Below are 23,716 nucleotides of genomic sequence, written 5' to 3'. Positions count from 1 at the left end.
CTCCCCACTGTTCTCCTTGTCATGCCAGGTTCAAGGAAAAGGAACAAATCATTCCTGGACTGGTTTACCGCTGAATTAAACTTGCCAAAAAACCCAAACCATCTCAAAACAAATAATAGCAAAATACAATCAGCAACAGCAGGAAGCGATCAGGCAAATACAGAAGCAGTGGACTCAATGTTAAAAGCTCAGGAATGCCACCACTAAGGGGTTTTGGGGAGTCCATTGGAAAAGACGAACAAAGAGGGGCAGCTGATGAGAGGTCCCAGGGCAATGGTGGCAGAAGCACTGTCACTGGGAAGTTCACAGCTTCTCTTGGCCCTCAGCCTCCCCTGGCAAGATCAAGGCAGCAGTGCTGGATGCACAGAGCTCAGCACGCAGTCCCTGCCTGTCCCACTACCTGTGCTTGATGGAATGACACATTGCTGCAGCAGCTAATAAATAGAAGTAATTTGATTAGCTTTCCCTAACTAGCGATAAGATCCTGACAAACCCTTTTTAATGCGTTTCTGGAGCAGGATGAAATTGTTTCATTTGCCGAGCAGGGCCCCACGGGAGTTGCCTCCAAGCTCCTTTAGTGAGAGGTAAAAATATGCCAATCATTAATGAGGGGAGAATTACGGAGACTTTAATGCAATCAGAAAAGAGGAGCCCTGAGGCAGCTGGGGAATAAAACCTGCCCTTAAATCAGAGGCAGGCAGCCGGAGCATGGAAATAAAGGCATACACAAGCATGTACATGCACACACACACACCTACCACACACACAGAGCTTGCAGAGCTGCTGTAAATACACTGGGAGTTTTGCCTGGGCAATAAACACCTATCTCAGCAAATGGAATCCATCTTCCCTCCAAAAGATTTTTAAAATCACAGTAAACTATACCCATTTGGCAGCCCCCCTCCCTCTGCTAGGAGGGGACCATTGCCCAAGAGAATTGCAGGTTTAAACATTTAAAAAGCCAGAGCCTTTTGTGAAGGAGACATATTAGCTGTTTGGGTGTCCAGCAGCAGCAAGGCAGCTTTGCCAAGTGGAAAGGTGCCTCTCTCAGGGCCAGACTTGCTGCATGAACACAACATGTATAAACTGCTCACTGTCCTGCACTCATGCCAGAGGCAAGATCTACTACATGGTGAAAGGCACCTCCTCCCATCCCCTCCTCAACCACTTCAGTGAATTCCCTCCCTCGTGCACAAATCATGTAACATTTATTCCTTAGTGAAACAGAAGTTTAAAGCTGCTGGCATTTTCTCTGGCACTGTGGCAGGCCCTAGTGGCCTGGCTGGTCTGTATTTTGCAGGGGTGTGTGTGTTCTTTCAGAAACTCGTCCTATGAAAGAAAGCATTCCATCTTTCTGCAGCGATTCTCTAACCCTTTCTTGCATAATACAGATAGCTGCATCAGCACAGACCGTCCCAGAGAATGCTAGCTCTCAGTTTAATGGCATAAAAAGCAGGACAGGAGTTTTCCCATATCTTTTTAGCATTCATCTTGTTTACTTGAAAATAATGAGCAAGACTACTTGTATATCAAACACCAGACACCTTTTCTCCACCAGATATCCAAAACATGATGCTACAAAGGCTGGGCATGAAGTACTTCAGCCCTTTTCCCCTACAGAGAACTGAATGGGTTCTGAAAACTCTAAGAGGAAAATCAGTTCTAATTTCTGGCCTTAATATACACTTGAAGGGATGTGAGACAGCTGTTTTTTCCTCCCATAACTCCTGTACTGCAGTGAGTGTGTCACCCCTGCCTTCTGCTAGGTGGAATGACTGTTCTGCTTAGCGTGCACTGAAACAATACACTCCTGTATTGAGAAAGCAAGGCTGCTGCTTCTTCTGCCCCTGAGATGTATCAGACACCTCTGCTGTGCTTCTGCACCACATTCTCACATACACAGACAGCTGTGGAGCTAAAAACCCTGGGCAAGTGACTGCCAGCTATTTAGCCCTAAAGGCAAAGAAGTTACAAAGTCACCAAACAGAGTAAAATATTAAGAACAAGTAAAGAGGTAGCTGTCCTGAGACCTAGAGCTTGAAGCTAAGCAGGTAAGTTGTGGTATGCAGCTGGCACATTCCCAAATATGTATCAAGCACAGAGCTGCATGTCCCACTGCTAAATGATCATAGAATACTTATCCCCAGATAAGGAGGCCTGCACATCCCTCATCAGCAACTCCTGCTGGCCACTTGAACACTATGATGATGGGCTCCCAAGGTAGTATTGCAAAACTGTCTGTAGCTGAAAGTTTGAAATGAAAAGCACCTCAGAAGAAAACAAAACTTCCAGGGTTTCCCCAAATTCTGTGTATCTGAGAGATCAAAGCAACTGTTGGGAATATTGCTCAGGCAGACTGCATGGCTTCAAAAGTCAAAGAAAACACTTTCCAAAAACACGAACAAGTGAGAAGACCCTATCACAGAAACCATCAAGACTGCAAAAATAGCTAGCAGGAAATTCAGTATGGCTGTAGCACAATGCTGTCTAGCATCCAGAGATTATTTTTCTGCCCCTTTTGAGTCAGGGCCAATTTTGGCCCAAAGTTCCAGTTGAATTCAGTGATTTCTTCCAGTCAAGAGCTTTGGGCTATTCAAGACAGTTACTATACCTCTTCCTTGGTTCCACTTCTAGTGGTAATCCAGGTTTTACTGTCACAGTCCAACCTAGTTTGTGGTGGCTCTCAAGCAAGCAGAGCAGGCTTGTGTCTCCCCTGAGCAGCAGGCAAGGGTCTGAGATGGTGTCACACACTGTGGCTCCACACACAGGCCTGCCTTGCTGCAAGCAGCTCCTTCTCATTCTGGTTTGTTATGATTAAAAATGCACATCACCCAGCGAGGCCTTGGAGTGGAACTCAGCTGGAAATTGGATCATTAATATTCCTTCTCATGCCCATTGCCACAATTTCTTACCTCTCCACAAGCAATTGCTAACAATGCAACAATTGAGGGTCTCAGACTAAAAGTGAAGTCAGGACTAAAATGTTTATTGTTACTCCAATTCATCAACCTTTGTCCATACCCTAGCATGCCATCAGACTTAGGCCAATGTGCTGCATGTCAGCCGTCTTTTGACCCTTTGAACTGCCTTTCCCCAGTTTATCTACCAAAAGCTCTTAGGATCCATATCATCTTAAACCATCAGAAACAGGATTCAAGATTATCCTCATTCCCAAGCAGATGGAAACACAAGGAAAGGAAACAATTAATTCAAAGAATCTATCCACTCCTGCTTTTAACTCTTGGTCACCACACTTTCCACACAGTTAAAGTACTATAAATGGGTTGGAGAGATCAATGCAAAGCAAGGGTAGGACACAACACATGATGGAGAATCCCACAAATGTTCAAAGGAGGATATTTTCTTACCTAGCAGAGTTATCTAAAGGAGCTCGTATCAATCCTATGTGCTGCCACTGCTGCAACTTATTAACTGGGCAAACTAGGAGATGTGCACATCCTCCACCACTAAAATGATCCTTTGACAAAAAGGATCCAGAAGCATAGAAATGGCACAGGACACAGAGCAAGTGATTGAAATCCCCCATAAGTCTCATTGTATGCATTCATTGGCCTATTTGAATGTACCTTCCTGTATGGTATTTACATTAGACAGCAAAAGGCACAACACAACCAGGACTACAGCACTGATTATGGAAAAATAAAAATGAATAGGCGTGTTTTCCATTGGGACATTAGCATCATCTATGGACACTGATATCAGGCAGAGGAAGTTTGTTCTTGCTGAAATTCCTTGGGCTGTGTGCTGCAGTGTCCAAGAGGTTGAACATCTGCTTGAGAAGTGGAGAAACCTGCAGGCCAGCACCTAGCATAAGGCAGCTGGGAAAACATCACTGCTCACTAGAGTCTGGACAACAACACCTATAAATTCTGCTCCAAATAACTGTTAATTCTCCATCGCCTTACTCAACTACTTCAAAAACATCTCCTCCCAGTAAACATTTTGCATCTTAGGTGGATAAACTGTTTGGGACTCAAAGGATCTGTTACATATCACTAAAATGACCCTCAGGCTGAGGACTTGCTTCATGTCCCTCTCCACAACACAAATACAATACAAATATCTCCAGAATTGTGTTGGCTAATTATCACAAGGGCATGATTTAATTTTAAACTGCTCCTGCCACACACAAATTTGCATGTTTGGCACTTGCATTTTGATGTCACTGTTTCTTTAATTATGTTTTATGTCAGAAATAATAATTTTCAATGAAAAAAACTCTGACAGTAAAACACATAGCTTCATTACCAGCCACTTCAGTGCAGAAACATGAATGGTGACCATCTCAAAGTGACAGGCTTCATGAATGTACACAGCAGTATCGGCTCAAAGGAATTCAGAAAAGGAGCTGGCCACTCAGTGAGATGGAATAAACAAAACCCTGCCACACTCATTTGAGATAAGCACAAAGAAATAAAAGAAGAACCAGAAGGTCTGAAATTATATGACTGGTCTTACCTACTTAAAATATGCACACTTTTCAAAACCAAAATTCTAATAAATTTGCTGTGCCACAGCACAGACATTTCCCTTCAAGGAAGAGGAAGAAGGCACCACCTCACCACCTCTGCCTGTTCCCTTTGGCAGCTCAGTCAGTCATGGCATCTCAGCTTACCACTCTGTTCATAGGGGCAGAGCCTTGATGGCTCCTGAAAGCCAACAGAGATCCAGCAAACACAAATCTGCAGCCCACAGAAAAAGAGGCAAGTCTTACATACATTAAATGTATTTTAAAGAGATGATAGATAAGAACAAAGCTCGCTATACAATTTGTCAGCTGTGGACTCTTCTGAAGATACACAACATTCAATCTCCACACAAGGATCAGTGGCTTCTTGTGAATCACTGAAAGCCACAAACTGTGGGTACCTCAGTCATTCAGCCTTCTATCAATGCTTGAGTGTCAGCTTTTCCTACCTGAGCTGAGAGGAAACTCCTGAGTTTTCCTAATCCTACAAGCCCCAGCCTCCCCAGCATTCCTGGGGCCAGTTTACATGGCTTTCTAGACATCCCTCTCTGTGACCATGACAAGGGCAGAGCAGAGGGTGCTCATGGCAGTCTTGCTCAGGGAGCACTGGCTACCATGCCACAAATTAATTTAACCCTCAATTTATTTAAGGGGGGGAGGCAGGCAGAAAAATATTGAAAGGTTTCTTCTTTCCTGCCAATTTTTCCCATCTTCTACCTCAGTTCTGGCTGGATTCCCCCTTCCCCCTGTCCTCAGCTAGCACTGCCAGGCTCAGTCCTCCTCACCCTAGCCCCCCCTCCCCAAGGACAAGCAAAGTTATTACAATAATGAATTAGCCAGGCTGCTTACTGCTGCCAGTGGCGAAGGCAATTATACCACTCCACGTCCCCAGCCACCACTCAGCTCCCTCATAAAGAGAGGCTTTTGGGGCCGCTTTGTGCTTTGATTGGAAATGAAGAGATTGCTAATTAGGGAACCCCTGCTGGGATCGGGCTGGCAGGAACAATGGTGAAACGGACGGAGCACACGTCCATTTAGAGAGGGGGGAGAAGAGAGAAATGTGAGCCCCTCTGTAATGTAGTGCATCCTCTACTCACACCATAAACAACAGGGCAGACAATTTTATAGAGATTTTCACCTTTTAAAGTATGCTAATTTGTTTATAGAAAGCAATAATCTGGTGTGTGTTTGCACAGGTCAAAGCCTGTAGTTTTTGTGTACAGTATGCACTGGCGCATGCGTGCGCACATACGCTCTTGAAGAAAACACCTCTGGAAACAGCTGTGGGTATCTAGACAGCTGACCACATCTCTCTTGTTATTCACTGGGCAGCAGGCATCAATCCTGCTTTAACAGGGAAAGATGCTGCTTAGAAAAGCCTGTTGATGAGTATTAACATGGAACTTTAATGCCTGATTCACAAATCACCAAAGTTGAAAATGACTTACCGAATTAGTCAGCTCACCTGAGGCTTGCCCAGCAACCACTTCCACTGCTTTGCCCAAGAGCTTTAAATGACAAGTGGACCTCCAGGAGGAGAAAATTTCACCATTAACACAATATTTTCTTATACTCATAATGAAATTTCTTTTTAATTCAATTGCTCTAAATGCCCATGGAGGGTCACAGGAGCTAAATTCACCTTTCTCATCAGATAAACTGTGCACCAAAAAATTAGAAAAGACCTCCCTCGCTGTGCACAAGCACACCTTGATGACTTCACAAAACTGCACCAACAGCCCTTATACACGTAGTATGCTGTGGTGTTGGGGTCTAGTGACTTTTAACTCTTGTCAAAGAAAAAAATATCTCCCCCAACATTTCAACATGTAAATCTCACCATTTATAAAATACAGCCCGTCAACAAAAGCAAATGTCTCACCTTTTTGTGCAAAGCTGATAGAAAGCAGTTGGAACCTATCCTGCATTACTTGGTTAACTAAGTAATTGCATTAGGGGAGCGTAAAAATACCATGTTAAAACTGAAAATACAGTTTTCAACCATGTATTTGACTTGCCATGCAAAAAATTTGCATACTGTTGATTAGTGCAATGTATACACTATACACTAAGCAATTTATGTAAACCAAAGCAAATTTCAAATTTGAAGACTGAATTTACATTTCAGAATTCCCTTGCAGATACTGAAGCACTTGAATATACAAGTGTAATATTCCCTGAAAATATTTTCAGTAAAGCACAAGTCTTAACAGAAAGTGATTACTAAAGGCAGAAACACAGCTGAACTGAAAATGACTTTCAAATTCACAGACTATTTGTCCCCACTGTTTGTTCACCTCTAGTGTTTATATCCTTTCAAACAGTTGTAGGTGGTTTTCACATTCCCTTCTTAGTCATCACTTAGCCAAGCTTCACATATTTAGTTCTTTTGATCTTTCCTCATAAAAACAATCCCTCCAGCTCTGTTATCATTTTTGTTCTTCTTCTCTTACTACCTTCCAAGTTTCCTCTGCATGTTTTTGCTGCTAGTGCCCAGAGCTGAACATCTCACCAGAACCCCCCTCCTGTTTTCTGGTGTCCTGCCTGCACACAGCACAATCCAGCCCCATACAAAGGCCACTGTCTGCCCCTGCCCGCTCTGCTCCCTTGGCCTGTCATTGCCATCACAGATGAGACTTGGCTGTCACTACCGTTCCCCCAGACTCTCTCACTCCCTTTTCACCAGTGCTCCACTTACCTGACGGGAGTGTTTCTCCTTGTGTAGGAATACAGTCGGAAAGTAAAGCCCTGTGCTAAAACCATGCTTAGGGTTGTTTTAGGTTGCTGAAAACCCTGCAGTTACTTGCTGTTTGCATAAAACCTGACCACTTAAAAGCAGGAAACATGCACCTAGTGACACCAGAAGCCATCTAGTCATGTGGTGTGCAGTGGCAGAGCTCATTTGCTTTCACTGCAGCTGTACCAGTTTACACCAGCTGAGAAGCTATTTCCATAAGTCTTAGATTGCCCATATCACAAACAATCAGAGTCAGAGAAAGTACAAAGAAGGGTATACTTCACTGCAGCAGCTGTTACTGTGATGCATGAAGCCTCTTTACCTTGATTTCACAATCCAAGCATTTACATTGTAGGGATACAGCTATACTGAATGTACAAGCAATTCAATATATCCACCAATTGGTGCAGGAATTCTTTGGTAAAGCACTTACCATTGCACTCTTGATAATCAAATTCTTATTTAACAGAAGAGGAATAAAACTCATGGTAAAATTATGGATGGACAGGCCACCTGTATTTGAGCCTGATGAATGGGCCTCATTACTACATCCATTCACAGGGTCTGATTTTGACTAGCCTAAATATCCTAGCAAAGGGGGATGAAAGAAAGTGGCCTTTGCATGGCATTACAGCAGGCAGGGCAGGGGGACATGTTGGAAGAAATAATCAAATGCTCTAAAATCCTGAAAGACAGAAGAAAGCCCATTGTCTCTTAGACTGATTCTATTGTGCCCTTAGTAACAGACTACTGGTTCTGTCCTCATGTAAAACTCACTCTCCTTCAGACCCCAACTTCCTTGAAGTAACTGTGTTCTCAAAATTCATTTCTGTGTAAAGCCAGGAAATATGAACATGAAAGCACCCAAAACAGAACTTCTTCCCCAAATTCTTCCTGAAGCAACACAACCACATTCTGCCACTTAGAGTATGGGCAAACTCCAAATGCTTTTGGAGTGTATCAAATTTCTTTCTCTAGTGGATTTAAGTGTAAGATTTTGTATTTTAAATTACCAATGAATCACATCCCTTCCTGCCCTCTGCAGAAGTGTAGATTTTCCCTTAATTTGACACAAATATGTGATACATTCACAGAGCATAAAACTACATTGTTCCTGCTTTTTGTTTCCTTTAGGAGTTTAACTTTTACAAATTCAGTTGTAGAAAAATGAAGTCCCACTGCTTAAGCTCTTTAATGCATTTCTGTTGCAGAAAGCAGAGATCTTACCATGCTTCTCAACTGAGCCACATTTGTCCTGTCTCATTCCTCATGTTAACACATGGGTTGTACAGCTCAGATTGAGGAGCTGGTTTGGGTTAAAAATTCCAAAAGGTTACTTAATTCAAACTGACCACATGCAGGATTATTGGCAGTCCAGCCGAACACAAATACCTGTCCATGGCACATGACTTGCAACAGATGGGAAAGTTGTGAAACCATTAGCAATGTCAAAGGATTTCTTAAAAACATTCATATATGGGGTATTTTTCTTGGAAAATGTCCCCATTTGTGTAGATAAATGATGACATGGTTGAGACAGAATGAGATTGAAAGACATAAGTTACTGAACTGAAAAGCATGGTGCTGTCAAACTAATACCTGCTTGAAACAAAACCTATCCAATGACAAATCTGAGAAGCATAATAAATTTAATTCCAAGAATAGGCTAAGGGTTGACCTGATCTAATTGTAAGTGGGGGGAAAATTAATCGTGGAAAGTTCTTTAATCTAGCTTTAAAAGAATATAAGACAAGATTATTCTTGGTATCTGAAACCAGACAAATTTCACTTAGGTGTATAGACATTTTTAAACAGCCAGAACCAGCCATTGGGATCACTTGTCATGAGGCATGCTGGTTATTCTACACAATGTCTCTAAATCAAGGCTGTATGTCTCTCTAGAAGATGTTGATGTTGAGAAACTGCCCAGACAAGTGCAGGAGTTGCTAGGTGGATTTCAGCTTTTAATGCAGTTAGGCCTAAAGCATGAGTGGCATGGGTCTGCCTTAAAATCTGTTGAGAGTCCTCTTGGTTCTCTAAGAGCTGTAGAAAACAAGACAAGCGTTCCAAGACAGCTTCTGCTTTGCCTAAGGTGTTCACTAAGTGATTGAGCTGTTTGCCCAGTACTTGTTTATCCCCAATAAGCTTTAATTGTGACAAGTAATACATGGCTTTCATAAGACAATTTCTTATACATTATACTAATCCTGCTATGAAAAATTAAACATTTTTGCCAAAGAATGTATGCTTTATCTACCAGAAAGCATAAAGCATATACAAGGAAAGGCTAAAGGCAAATGCTGTGCAGTGCACAAATCTTGAACAGGAAAAGTGGTCAGTTAAATTTGTCCATGTCTTGAATTCAATAATCTTGGTGTTGGTTAGAGGTGAGAAAAATGAGATTTAATTTTATTTAAAATCTCTTTCACTGTTTTGAAATCTAGTTCAAGCTTCATAGAGCAAGTTGCCAATGAGAACAATACTATAACTTCATCACATCATGGTTACAAAATGGTGAAGAGATCTGCTTGTCAATCAGTCAAGCCCAATACATTTGCGTTGTATCAAGGCTTGCCTACACTACTACAGTACTCATTTTCAGTGTGGGTGCACTGAAGCCAAGCTGAGAACTTTGTTGTAACACCAGCTCATAAACAAAAGAGGAAAAACTGTTCTTCCAATTTCTCACATATTCTGGCTAACTAAACAGGGCTCTAGTTTTAACAGATAAATCCCTCATTTCATTCAGACTCGTTCATAATACTGGGGAAAACATTGTTCTAGTCTTCTCCATTACATGTTCATTTATACTTTATTGTCCACTGAAGGCTTCTCAAAGGCACACACTGTTGTTCTCCAGCTCCCTCTGATTTGCATCATTGCAGGCTGTGTTCAAAAACTGATCACCTGTTCCCTCTGCAACATCTCTCAAAAATCAACCTTGCTTTCCTACTACAACTTACTGCCCCTTGGCTCGCAGCAAGGGAAAGCTATATTGCCTTTTCTCTAAAGGGATCACACCAGCCTTCTTATCCTTCTGGATTCTATCTTTTCATAAGGATGACCCAGGAAAAATTATGTTCACCTCATCAGGAAAGGCAAAGAACTTAGAAAAAGATATTTTACATGTATTGAATATTTTTTAGAGTTTTGTTTACTCTAACATGAAACTATTAAATACTCTGGCTGAATTCAGTGAGGTGTCTTTTGAAATCACTTTCTGAAACTCACTGTAGGAGCAAAAGTCCTTGATGTTACTGTTAATCTTTAGGAAGCCCAAGTCATACTTAATATCTAAAAAGCCACACTAGCACAGCTTGGAGAGAGAGGGAACAGCAACCATCAAAGTAATTTGTGGTCTCAGTTTCAAGTACCTGACTGAAGAAGCAGTCCCTGAATCCTGGCAGATGCAGACTTCCCTTATAGAGCTCCAGTGATGCACCCATGAGGGCTGCAGCAAGGCTGGCCCAGCCCACAGGGGCAGGACTTGCCAGGTGGAAGCCTCTTGAAAAGGTCCTTGTCCAGGCTTGAGAGAGAATGTCCTCCTACACACAAAGACCTGCTACCTTTGACTGGCCTTGAAGACAGGTTTAAAACAGAGAAAGGAGTCACTAAACTCAAAGAGTAAAACATTCTTAATAGAACCACAATAAAGATTATACAGCAGTTCCAGAGACTGATGCAAGACTGTAGCAAGGGGCAAAAAACAACCCCATAGTGTCTACTGGAGGGAAAGAGCATTTAGAGACGGGACTTAAATCCAAAAAGTATCAAAGAGTGTAAACAGTGAGGAAGGAACTGGGCGACATGAGAGAGTACTAGGGAGGAAAAAAAATTAGAAAATTGTTTCAACTGTATAACTATGAAAATTTCATTGGTAGTAGAAGGAATTTACCTGCTCAACTGTGAATAGATGTTTGCTTATGCAAGCAAAGCAAACCAAAGAGAACAAAAAGAATGGAATAACCCAAGAAGCTTTTCCACCTCTGACTGTTGTTATGTCACAACCTGGAATATTTGGTAAACTTAGGAGATTTGTAGCTACTATCACAAAACACACACAGAAAACAGAGGACCAACACCTCCTCACAAAATCAGTGGTATGTTACTGTTAAGAAACAGTTTTCCATGCTCAGAAGAGGTTTCAGGCTTCCCCTTTAAGGCACATTTAAGTATGGGACTGTTTTTTCTTCCCTAATGATAGGAGAAGGAAGTGAAGGAGGTCAGAGTCCTATAGATCTCTGTGCACTCCCTATGGTCTAGTTTAGGAGACTTAAAAGGATTCAGATTAACTGGGGTGGCTTTGTTGATTACACACAGAGAGGAAAATGACCCCGTGTGGTAAGTGTTTCCAGGACAGCTGCTCCGTTGGTGAAACACTGCTGCATTCCAGAAATAAACTCCTACAGTCAAATTAGCAGCTCGAGTCCTCTCCACAGAAATGTGCCTTGACTAAAGTTGCAGCGTTTCCCAGATGAATGGGAAACCAGCAGCAAAAATTCCTGCTTAGCTCCGCTTTTAAACAGAAAATGATACAAAAAGATGTTTGTACAATATCAAATCATTCTTCATAGTCACGTAATTGCCCCGCATTATTGATGGGCTCCAAAAAATAAAAGGAAGTTTGGAATATTTCTGGGCAGGTTGGAGAGTTAAACCTAGCACGGTTCCCCAACACTTCAAGCCTGTCAGAAGTTTTCCAGGTCTGAGGGATTATCAAGACTTCAATGTGAAAGATTTTGGGTTGATTCCCATGTACAGCAGTACCTACCAGTGCAAAGTACTGAAATATACAAAAGATTACAGTTTACATGTGAAGCAGGATAGGAGGCACTGCTGCCCCTTGCCTTACCTCTTCTAGCTCCCAAAAAGTAAAGCACAGCTGTTCTCTCACTGCAGAGGTGAGTTCTGGCCCATGAAAGTAAATGTGCTCAGAAGCCTGAAGTCATTTCACATCTTACTGAAGACATACAGAGCAAAATTACATGAAACTACATGAACCTCCAAGCTTACACAGGTTTACAATTACAAATTTACAGATGGCAGCTTTCGTAAAGGCCCAAGAAATCCTGGGGGGGGGGAAAAAAAGCCAAAAGACCAAAGCACAGTTTTCAGCAAATAAGAGGGCACATCTTCAGTACTCTGGGCTCACAGGATAGGTGTTGTACAAGAGGCACGCTCCACCATATAACCACTGAGTGCAAGATGTTTGCGGTCCTTCCTCTTTCTCACACTGTACAATCTTAAAAGCAAAATATCTTCTTCTTCTCCAAATTCCTCCTCTGTCAGGTAAAACCTGGGAAGGTGTTCCCATGTGCTGCACTGCAGAAAGAACGTGTAGAGGGCATACCATTCCCTCTCACTCACAGATGGGGAAGTTGAAGCCAGAAGCCATTGACAAAGTTACAAGGAGCAAGTACCAGCAAGACAAGGGCCCTGCTGGCTGTTCTAATGCAGTGACCATTTGCTTCAAGAAACCTTTGCCAGCTGATGATACAGCAATGCAAAGCTCCTCTGCCTCAACACGCCACCAAACCAAAACCCATCAGGTGACTAAACCTTCTGCAGAGCTCAGCATTACAGAGCAAAGGATGGGATACATGGAAACAAACTCCCAGCTGCTGCATAATGTGGCCTTAAACATAAATGCCTGAAAGGGCCCTCTAACCTACTGCCTCTTTCCCTTTGGGCCTAACTTCTGCCCTGAAAATGTTACCTCAAGAACCATGCAGTCAGTGGGAAGGAGCACAGTACCATACAGCAAGGGCAAATTCAGGAAGAGTAATTTCTGCTTAGCTCAGTCTTGCTCCATGGCTGCAATCTTCTCTTCACTGCTACTTTTATATTGGCATAGTTTTCTAGCCTAGGTACTTCAGCAGCTTTAGAAACACTACCTACAGCAGGAGAAAAACATTCAGGGTAAGCAAGATTGGGTATCCCAAAATGTATTCTACATATTTGTAACAGAGTATCATATAAACAACTAACTGCAAAAAGTGAGAACACTGAATTCAGTTGCAAAAAAAGTTATTAGCAGAGCTATGCCAGGTCAAGTTGTCACTTTGTCCCATATTCTACCTCTGATATCAAACACTACTATGTGCTCAGGGAAAGACTAAGAAAGGAGAGTTTTCCCCGTTCTTAACCTTGTTGAACCTTTGCAGACCTCATCATCAGTATGTTGGCAGTCTGTGGCTTAGACAGCTGCCTCTAGACCATAACATGTACTTGCAATTATTGAGTCCACATGTCTACTAAATGCCTTTATGGGGATATCTTTTTGAATCCATCCATAGCTTTGTCACTGAATGACACAGGAAAAAACCCAAGACTAATTTTCTGTGATACAGTATTTTATTTGTTTTATTTAAATCACTTCTTTATAAAAAGAAAGATGACTTCCTTGTTGAAAAAGTAAGGAAAAGACTCAGGTATGTAAAGATACTGAGAACATGTAGCAGAGCTCTCTTCTCAGCTAAGAAAGTGGAGGTGCTAATTTTGCAAAGCAAAGAATTAGACAAGTGTTACACAGGAAAATAGAGGCCTGTGCTCTTTTTGGTATCTTTTTGTTAAGTCCATATCAAGCAAAGTCACCTGTACTCCCAAGAAGCCACACTTTCAGCAATATATTACCACGAATTCCCATCTCAGCTGCCCTCATCTTTCCTCTAGCCACAGACTTCCTGGCTGACTCTACCCCTAGTAGTTTCTTGTTTTGAATCAAATTGGAAGCTCTTTCAGACAGAAGCTGTCTCATGGCTAAATGCAACAGCCCCAGCTGTAGGGGATGCATCACAATACAAACAAGAGCAAAACAGAAGCAACATCCAAAGCCGCCAGTAGAACTCATCACTATAGTCTGAGAGCTAGTTAAGAAGAAGTAGAACAGTCTCAGCATGAGATTTATTAAGTAGTAGATAATTTTACATTACATAACATATGATGTTCCATACTATATTAAATTCATTATTTTGAGCCTTGAATGTTCAGCTACTGATCAAGTCCCAAAAGAAACATAATTATATATTCTATTATGCATTGGTGGTTATTAATATCATCTCTTTTTTAAAAAAATAATATAGCTGGCATTACTTTTTAGTTGTTCCCTGAAATCTTGTGGTATAGACACTTTTCTTCTTTAAAAAAAAACTGCAATTTTTCTCATCATCTCGTTTCACATGGTTGAGATGTAAAGTCAAACATCAAGTGCTGCAATAAAGTTGTTGGCAACATCAAAGAGGATGAAGTACAGAAATGATATGTAGGGTAATTAAATGGCTCTGTATTTTATTTGCATATCTCTATATATAAGCTAGCCTGACTCAACAAAGAAGCATTTCACAATAGCTTTTTGGCCCTCCTAGCTTTGTGCAAGATTTTGCAATGTGCTCCAAGTGGCCCCAAGATTTCTTGGCCTTCTGACCTTGCAATGGGGAAGCTTCAGAGACCTGCCTGAGATTCATCAAAACACAACACATCCAAAAAGAGAAATGGTGCAGAACCTGTTGAAGTACAAAGCAGAGACAAAAGGATATAGGGAGCATCATGAGCAATCTCCTCATTTTTTTTCTACAGGTAAGAGTCCAAAACTTGTAGTTACCAGCAGTGGTCCAGCATATGGTATGAGCCAGCCCAGTTCATCAGCTGCTTGCAGCTGATGCCTCAGGGGCAACAGTGCAAGGGCTTCTCCAGCCCACTGTGCTACTGGACAACTGAGAGCCCAGACAAAGTCAGGGCCTCCACTTCTCACAGGCCCATGGTTGTAGAAGCACCCAACAGAAGGTCAGAGCTGACACTCTGCAGTGCTGTGCTCCTTGAACAAGTTTGGAGCACACACAGGGGAGGTGTAGCTGAGTGATGGGAAGCACTGCTTCTCCAGCAGCCCCTGCACCAGGTGGGTGTTTCTCCTTCTGCCACTCTGAGGCCAGAAAGAAATACCTGACTTCTCAGGGCATGTGCTTCAGTGCAAAGGAGGTGGGATGTTTCACCATCCACTTCCTATCAGCCCATACAAGTGGGCTGGCTCCTGGCTAGGAGGTGGCATTGGGATTACAGGATAAAAAGCACTTGGACCACCCTGGTTCAACAAGTTGGTCAAGCTAGATCAGCTGAGTGGTGACTGCCAATTGACCAGAAAGGCGAAGGGATGGGAGAGATGGATATCCTGTGACATGACAGCCTGAGACTTTGTAGAATCACAGAACAGTTTGGGTTGGAAAGGACGTTAAAGACCATCCAATCCAACCAATGCTTCAGACCAAGACACTGCCAGCAAAGACTCAGCATGGCATTTCACAAGCTACAATTTGCAGCCAATCTCCATTAAGCACTATAAAATACAAACACATTCTGAGCTACTGCTGCTCAGTCACCTCTCCCTGGGAGCAGACAAACAAATGGCAAACTCAACATGTCTGGCATGGTTTTTTTCTGGAATGAGTTAGCAACAGTGCAGCTCTTCCTTTGCACTAGGTAAACAGAGGTTGTTGCTGGTACAAAGTGCCTCAAAGTGGCAGGAACAGCATTATCACTTCAGTGCTGTTTCCTGAAGGATCAATAAGCCAAGACAATCAATTCTTCTGGCTAGTCCTTATTCCCCAGGAGAAGCTGTGACTCTCATCCCCCATCATTTAACTCTTCACAAACATAGCAGCAGCCCCATTAATTCTGTCCTCCTTAAACACACATTTCCCAAACCCATGTGCCAGGAGAGATTAAAGAGCTAGAACTGCTGTATCCAGGTCAACATGGTATTACCAAGAGGTATGGCCCATCATTTCAGCACAGTAGTAACATGTCTATAAATACTTGGAGCACATGGAAGCATCCTCACATCTGATTTCTTTGTACAGGACAGAGAGCCCAAAGAAACTGTAGCTCTCTATCCCCAACTACGTCTCTGTGCAGGGAGTGTAAGGCAGAGCACCAGCTGACACTCACAGAAAGGGCTGCACGGGCACTAGATGGCATGAACAGTCATTACAGAGTCACAAGAGTAGAGCCTATTTAGAGACACACAAAAGTGAGGTTCAATCCAATGCAGCAAAGAGAGTAAGGATGGGATGAAAACTCAGGAAGAATGGAAGGATCATATGATTATTTGCAATGTGAAAAAATATGGGGGCCAAAACAGGACCATACTCAAAGCCTGCGGTAATACAGAGAATTTTGCTGGGATCATGCAATTCTCCACAGAGAATTGAGAATGGGGAAGGAGGAACCCAGTTAAGAGATGGGCAAAAGGCATCTTACCAGTGAAGAGGCTCACCTTGAACTGAACAGGGAGCCTATTAGAGCTAGAATAGAAGAACAGCAGTGATACAGACATCTTGGTCTAAAGATTGGCATGAACATGCTTAAAGCTGTACACAGCAGTTTCCACCTAAAAGCAGTGGGACTTGAGATAGGCTCCTCGAATGTCTTTCTGAGCATTTGAGAGGATGCTGATGCAAGAAATCTCTTCCTAGCCAATGTTGCGCTCAGAAAATCCTTGTCTCCCTCTTCTATGCAAAGATAGCATTCACCAATATTTATAACTTGAGTGTTACCACACTCTCAGTGCTACAGACTGTAGATCAAAAAAAGTATCACTGAGAAAATCCTATTCACATGAGCTCTTCACCAATCTACTTGAGTTCACATCCCCAACGGGGGAAGGTTGGAACCTCCTGTACCAGGCCATGGGGACATGACGCAACAGGAAAGAATTTCTTATTTAAAGGGAAGAAGTAGAAAAATCTGCCAGTGACAATAACTGCAATTTTTAAAAGTCCAAGAAGCCTGTGGGGAAAAAAAAAAGGTCTAAGGATGAATAAAAAAAGCAAACAAAAAGAAAGGCAAGCCTGGTGGCAGATATACCCTCTTGTCAGCCAGAAAGTTACCTCTAGGTCCTGTGAGCTTTAGAGGGATGTGAATTAAATGCCTGTTTTAGTACACAGCTACCAGTCATTTGTTCAGGCCTACTACAAAGAGGTGATCACAGAAGACTGGGGGAAGAACTTGTGGAGTACATTTCCTGCTGATCCAGCAAACACAATTACAAAGAAAAAGAGAATCCATTCTGAGAGCAGCGTGAAACTCTTGTGAGCAGGATCATTCACATCTCACATGGTTGGGGGAAAGGAAAGGGCAGCAACTCCTTAATGAATAAAAATAGCCACTTATGCTTCCTTCTCATATATGCTGGGCATATGCTCTCCAGTATCCAAACAGAAAGATTTAGTTGCAAGATTCATTCCTCCAAAAAAAGGGCAATTTCCCCTAAAGATTTTTCTAGAGATTTTAAAGAGTGCTGAGACTTTAGAACTATTGTTACTTTAAAGACATAATGCCAACTAAATTATGTGCTTTAAAGTTTTAGACTTGTATTATTTCCTTCCTTGAAATTCGTATACTATGATATTTTTTAAAGTAGTTGTAGCATGCAAGAACACAGTAGCTTTCTTGGGAAAGTTGAAGAACACTTTTCAGTTTCCCAGTTATTCATAAAATGTATATATCCCAGGCAAAGCTTCACTGAAATGCAGCCACCTTCAGGGTAAACCTTCATAAGATTCAGCATAGCACTGGAAAGCACAAAAAGAGGAGAAGGAAGTGTATTCTGCCTGAAAGGTCAGCAGGGAAAATCTAAGTATGAACTGGCCATAGCGGAATAGTGCAGGAGAGGAAAAGGTTGAGGCAAAAAGAAAGGAAACTGCGACAGGAAGGAGAAGGCAGGAAAAAAAATGTTACACAGTTTTCAGCTCAGCCACAGAAAGCTTTTGTTTCAAAGCAATCTGCTGTATATTCCAGTGATTAGAGGGAAAGAACACAGTTAATATGTATTTTGAATGCATTTAATAAAGTACACTCTAGCTGATGGTGCTCTCCTCAGCTGGCCCAGGCACAGAGCACAAAGAGAAAGGGGCCTCAGGCATTCACATCAGGTCGCAGTTTTAAATAATTTTAAAACTAGGGCAAGATGCCAAATCTTACCTCAAGGTGCTACATCCAGATAGACATGTCAGCAAAAATGCCAGGTTTGGTGCATACAGGATGACCATTGATATACATGGCTCCAGATGAAACAGTGACTTACTTTTTTAGCCAGAATTTACCACTTTTGGGCAATAAACCTCGAGATTCATCTCAGCAAGGGTCACTAAGACTGAACTCAGACCTAGTGTATAGGACAGCACCACTGAATATTACACAAGAAGTTAGTCAGTCTTGTATTTCCTAGTTATGCCAAAATCAGAAAACCTTGATGGCGACTAGTACAAAATGTATTAAAAAAACTGCAACCAAACAAACCAAAACCCCTACCAAACAACAACAACAAATAAAGTGAAGGGGGGCAACTCTTGTTCCCAGCAAAAACCCTCTTGTTTTCAACTATGCACCTATGCCAGTGATTCACAGTTTTTCCCATGGGCAAATCAGCCATTTGGGATTTATACAGGATTGTTCTTTGCAGATCTTGGGGTTATTTTGATGGCAGTCACATATCATTTTACAAATAGGAAAACTGAGGAACACAGAGAACTGACTCGGCCATGTGTCAGAAAACAACAGGTTTCTATCCCCATTCCTTTCCAGGGCCTCTTTTCCAAAGAGAGGCAGGATCATGGCACAGTCTTGATTTTGTGCAGTTCACCTGCTGCAGACAAATTTTCTGAGTCCCAGCTCAGAGCAAAAAATCTTACTGCTCGCCAGTTCACGGCACACCAGCCCTTAGCAGCACAGAGGCTTGCTCTTTTGCAGTAAGAGAAAGGTCTACTCAAGCTGCCCATGCATGTATGATGAACTCATCACAAAAGCAATCAGCCATTAATTTGGTCAATCATTCCTGTCACAGCAAATACAGTTCTTCAACTAGACTGTTTGATACAAGACTCCAGCTAAACTGAAGGACAGAAAAAATACCTCAAAAGGTACCAATCTGCAGAACAGACGGAGGACAATTTAGATATTGACTCATCAAACTTCCTTTTTATTTTTTCTTTTTTAAAGAAAAGGTGACCCAAGAGTTAAGTAGAAACAAAAATAAAAATCATTAGAAAATTAAATTATGTCTTCCAGGCATTAATAATAAAAAGGCAACCCACCCTCCAATCCTTCTCATTTAGAGCAGTATTTCTTTGGAGTTTCTGTTAGGCGGCTGCATGCACTGCGTGCATCCTGCTTCACTGAAGAAGAGCCTTTTTGAAGCATCACTTGACTTTGTTTTAAATATCTTGCTACAGTTTCCATTTTAGCTCGTGAGATGATTATTTTCTCTCAAACTGAAGTTATACAGCAGTTGAAAATGCTGATGGCTTAACTGGTTTCCTTTTTTTTTTCCCTCTCCACAGCAGCCCTGAGGGGTTTTAACTCTTTCTTGCAGCACTGAAATCCTGCTTTTGGAGTTCAATGTTTAACTCTCGCTGGGAGACTCATAAATATTCGGAGTCACTCTCTCCCTCTCTGTTTGATTAGGAAATGAGCCTTTAACTCAATGTAATCCCCAAGCCATTAACAAAAAAGCCCTCAACAGCTCCACTATTAGAATTTCACTCCTAGCCCACAGAGGATTGAATTAGATTAACATAACTACCCGCAATCTGAGTTTATTTTCTGTGCCAGATAGAAATGTGTCTTCAGGAAAGGAAAAGAAGAGAGCTGGAGAGCAAGCACAGCATAATGAAATGTAAAAATAGATGAGAAATAGATGGACAGATGTGCAGGTAAAGCGATAAAAAAGGTAAGAGAGAGAGAAAGCTACACAGTCTTTAATAACTGGCTGCTGGCTTTGGGGGGTTTATGCAGAAGGCCCCTCAAAACACAGAATTGTTTCAGGAAGAGTATTTTTATTCTGCTTGTGTTTACTTCATATTCTCAGGGATTTACAGTGAGGCACCTGAGCATGCTGTACTCCAGACACCTGTGCAGCAGATCTGGCACAGGTTTTATTTATAATTCCCCAGAGATGTCATACTCAGCAATGAAAGGAGAGGCGTGGAAAAGAGAATCTGCATGTCAATCATTACTTCACAGTCAAAGAAACAAACTGGGATAAAACAAAAGATGTTTGTTGGGTTTTTTAAGGAATGAAAAAACCCCCATGCAATAGCATATGTACAGTAAGACAGTTCAGAGGTTGATAGGTGCTTAGTCCACAAAACAGGAACCATTAGTAAAGCAGAAACTAAATAACAAACTCTTTCTGCTACATAATGCATTGGCCTTCCCTTTAACCACAGGTAATGCCTTCCCTCCAAATAAAAGTGGTCCTATAAAGCATTGATCATTATCCCAAAGGAGAGTAGGTGCTTGGGTTTTTTTTCCAAAGCAGTAATAATAAGATATGGCCGGTAACAGGGCAAAATATTCTCATGTGGTTGAAAGAGAAGAATAAAGTCCAGCAATTATGTGGACACAACTATAAGAATAGTCCAAATAAATTCTTAATACTGAACCTTTTATAGCTTTATACTCAGAAAACTTCTTTGATTTCTCAGATTTTTGCAAAATTGTATGGTAAATGGGGGGGGGGGGGGGGGGGGAAGGGGGGTTGTTTGCAGTAATTTCCAAGCACAATCATGCTAATATTGGTTTTGTGTAGGGAAGAAACAGCATTGTATCTTGGCTTTTAATTCTTAGTGGGACCTCAGACCAGCTATATGATAGATTCTTTGTTGGTTACAGAGTCAGCAATTTTAGTCCTTTAATGCTTTTCAGAAAAATCTGCTTCTTTTATTACAAAATAACATTGCATTATTACAGAGAAGCAATAAATATAATATCATGGCAAAACAAACAGAAAAGGACTTAAATAATTTAAAAATGTTCATTTTTAAGTAAAGCAGAAAGCTTTAATAATCAAAATGAAGCTTTATATGATGACAACGATCACGGTTTAATTTGTGAGAAAAAAGGTTCATAGCAGGCAATGTGTTGTAATGATCTTTTGGGGCATTATTTGGGCATATTATTTCACCTTATTTATCTATATCCTCTTAAAAGACTTCCTTATATCAGAATTCTAGCTGAATGATGGAGTATTCATATCAATTGTTAAAACCTTAGAGAGCATTAATATGTAGTTAATATGTTTTATTCCTAGTTACTTAAGCTGAATGTTCTAAGTATTATAAAATGTACATTGAAGAAATGCAAAATAAAGAACTAAAGAAGAAGCCTATTTGTCACCCTTCTACAGTCAGTCCAAGAAATTTATCTCTCAAGTATTCCTCAAAATCTGATGTTTTAACTGTGAGGCAGCTCAGGTTTTATTTTTCTGTTTCTATTAGACATTTTTCCCTCAAAATTATTTTAAGTTTAGCTTCATTTCATATTTTGTTACCTTCAAAAATTCTACATTTTGGGGGTAAAAAAGTTTTCAAGAACATATATTTAGTGAGAAAATTATGCTAAAAACTTGACATGCTAAATTTAAAATAGTACTATTAAGATTTTGGGGGGCAGATACAGCGAGGTTATTTTCCTATGCTTAGAAATAAATATTAACCCTAAATTTTGTAAAAAGATGTAACACAAACCTCTGAAGCAAAACTATGAAACAAGACAAGCCTCTAATATTTTGACAAAAAAATTATACTAAAAGCTATTAACAAAAAAATCAGAGTAATTTTTTTTTCTCCCTCTCTTCATATTTCTACTGAAAGCTATTAATAAAAAAAAAATCTGACTAATTATTGTTCTCCCTCTCTTCAAATTTCTGTTAATAAAAATAGAAATATATAATTGTTCAAACATTTTACATCTTGGCTGCTTTAAAGCAAACATCTCATTGGTGATGAGAGAGTAAGTTCCTTCTTTGATTATCACCGTGCCAACTTTGCAAAGACTTGCACCCCTCTTTTGTCACTGAAGATTCTTCAGTTGCTTTGGGACTTTTAAAATTAAAGAAACATCAACTGCTTAGTGCTAAATGCCTTCAGTAAAAGCAAAATTTCATTGCATGTGTCTGACAAGAAAAGATTTGATTTGCAGTATTGGGGGGGGTATTGGGTTTTGGGTTTTTTAATAGAGGGAAGGTTGTCACTTGGTTCTTTTAAGACAGGACTGCTAAAGTTCCCAGGTTTGCCTTTACCAGCATGGGATAAATAGCACCTGTCCTTGGTAAGCCCTTAAGCAGAGTTACGTTATACATTGACCTTTTTGGAATGCCAGCAAACCTGACTGTTTCTATTCCCAAAACAAAACTGTTCCACTCAAACTTTCATTTACTTATTTCCAGAGGAAAAAGCCACACTCAAATAGTGAAACCGCCAGATTTCTACAAAGTTCTGAACCAACTCCTCTCCTTGTGGGTCGCACTGACCTTCCTCTGACAGAGTGAAAATCAAAAGAATATTACCTTTAACTGTGTTGAGATGCTGCCATAATTTTTAGACCAGATAAAAGGATTTGTGCAGAGCAAGGCTTGGATTAAAAAAATAAAAATAAAAAAAGAAACAAAACACAAGCCCATAAACGCAATAAAAGATAGAAGTTCGCTACTTACATGCTGCAGGCTGAGAGATGAGGCTTGAGGCTGGAGTAGAATTTCCCTTGCCCTCAGGTGTTTCTAATTGCTGATTAAATATCTTTTGGTTCTGCCTGCACCAGCCGACAGTCCCCTCTGCGTCTCTGCCTCTCTTTGTGACTAGGACACAGTACTCCGAGTCCCAACCTATAAATAGATCCCAGCTCTGTGATTGATATAACAGGCAGCTGACAAAAAAAAAAAAAAAAAAAAAAAAAAAAAAAAAAGGGAAAGAAAAAAAAAAAAAAGAAAGAAAGAAATAACCAGGTCTTAAGCAACGCAGCAAAAGCTGGGCTTTTAACTCTGCACTGTGCCCAGGGAGGAGTCCCCCACAGTCACCCGTGGGCATCAGAAAGAGAAAGTGCAAGGCAATTACTTTCCCAGCAGCATTACAGCAACTTGAGGCATGTAAAGTGAATGAACAAATTTTACTGCACAAAGAAGGAGAGTCAAAACACAACTAGCAGATTGCATCCAACTCTTTTGCAATTTAACAAAAATAAATTCCATTTTCAAAACAGGCTGGGAATTCTGACAGAATGAGAGAGGAGTTCAGAGCTGAGTTCTGGGGGTTGGTCCAGGCATGCTTGTGTTTCTGCTGCAGAATAAACCAGTGGGTAGGTTGGCAATTTAACAGCTCGGCAGTCTACTTAGGGTCTCTGCCCACAAACACTATTTGATGAGGCTGTTCCTGCAAACAAAACTGAGGGCAGTGATGGTACCTCCCTGTTGACTCAGCAGAAGTTACTTAGCTCTCAAGGACCTGAACCCTCTTTTCTGCTTAAGTCCTTGGCTACCAGGGCAAAGTGATGAGTTACAGATATCAACAAAGCTCTCTTACAGAGGCTGAGCTGGGAGCCCACTATCTGGAGAGTGACTTGAGAGAGCACATCACAAATGCTTCTGGTCTGGTCCTTATTACCTGACACAGGGGGAATGGTCCTGGATTTTCCCATATTTAGTCCCTACAGATTCTTCTGTT

The 23,716-nt window shown here is 41.2% G+C and overlaps 1 protein-coding gene across 1 annotated transcript in view; it reads right to left on the bottom strand.

The window, feature by feature from the left end:
* The window catches only part of ESRRB (estrogen related receptor beta), a 122,407-nt gene extending 99,614 nt beyond the window's left edge, over positions 1-22,793 (bottom strand). The window contains exon 1 of the mRNA XM_058027198.1: positions 22,714-22,793. Coding sequence (XP_057883181.1) covers positions 22,714-22,715 — 2 coding nt within the window. The 5' untranslated portion in view covers positions 22,716-22,793. The remainder of the gene's footprint in view (positions 1-22,713) is intronic.
* Between the last annotated feature and the right edge of the window lie 923 nt (positions 22,794-23,716).

This window comes from Melospiza georgiana, chromosome 6 (assembly GCF_028018845.1).
Source record: "Melospiza georgiana isolate bMelGeo1 chromosome 6, bMelGeo1.pri, whole genome shotgun sequence".
In the NCBI taxonomy this organism is placed as follows: domain Eukaryota; kingdom Metazoa; phylum Chordata; class Aves; order Passeriformes; family Passerellidae; genus Melospiza; species Melospiza georgiana.
Note: the sequence above shows the minus strand (reverse complement) of the source record. Positions and strands in the feature narration are given on the sequence as shown.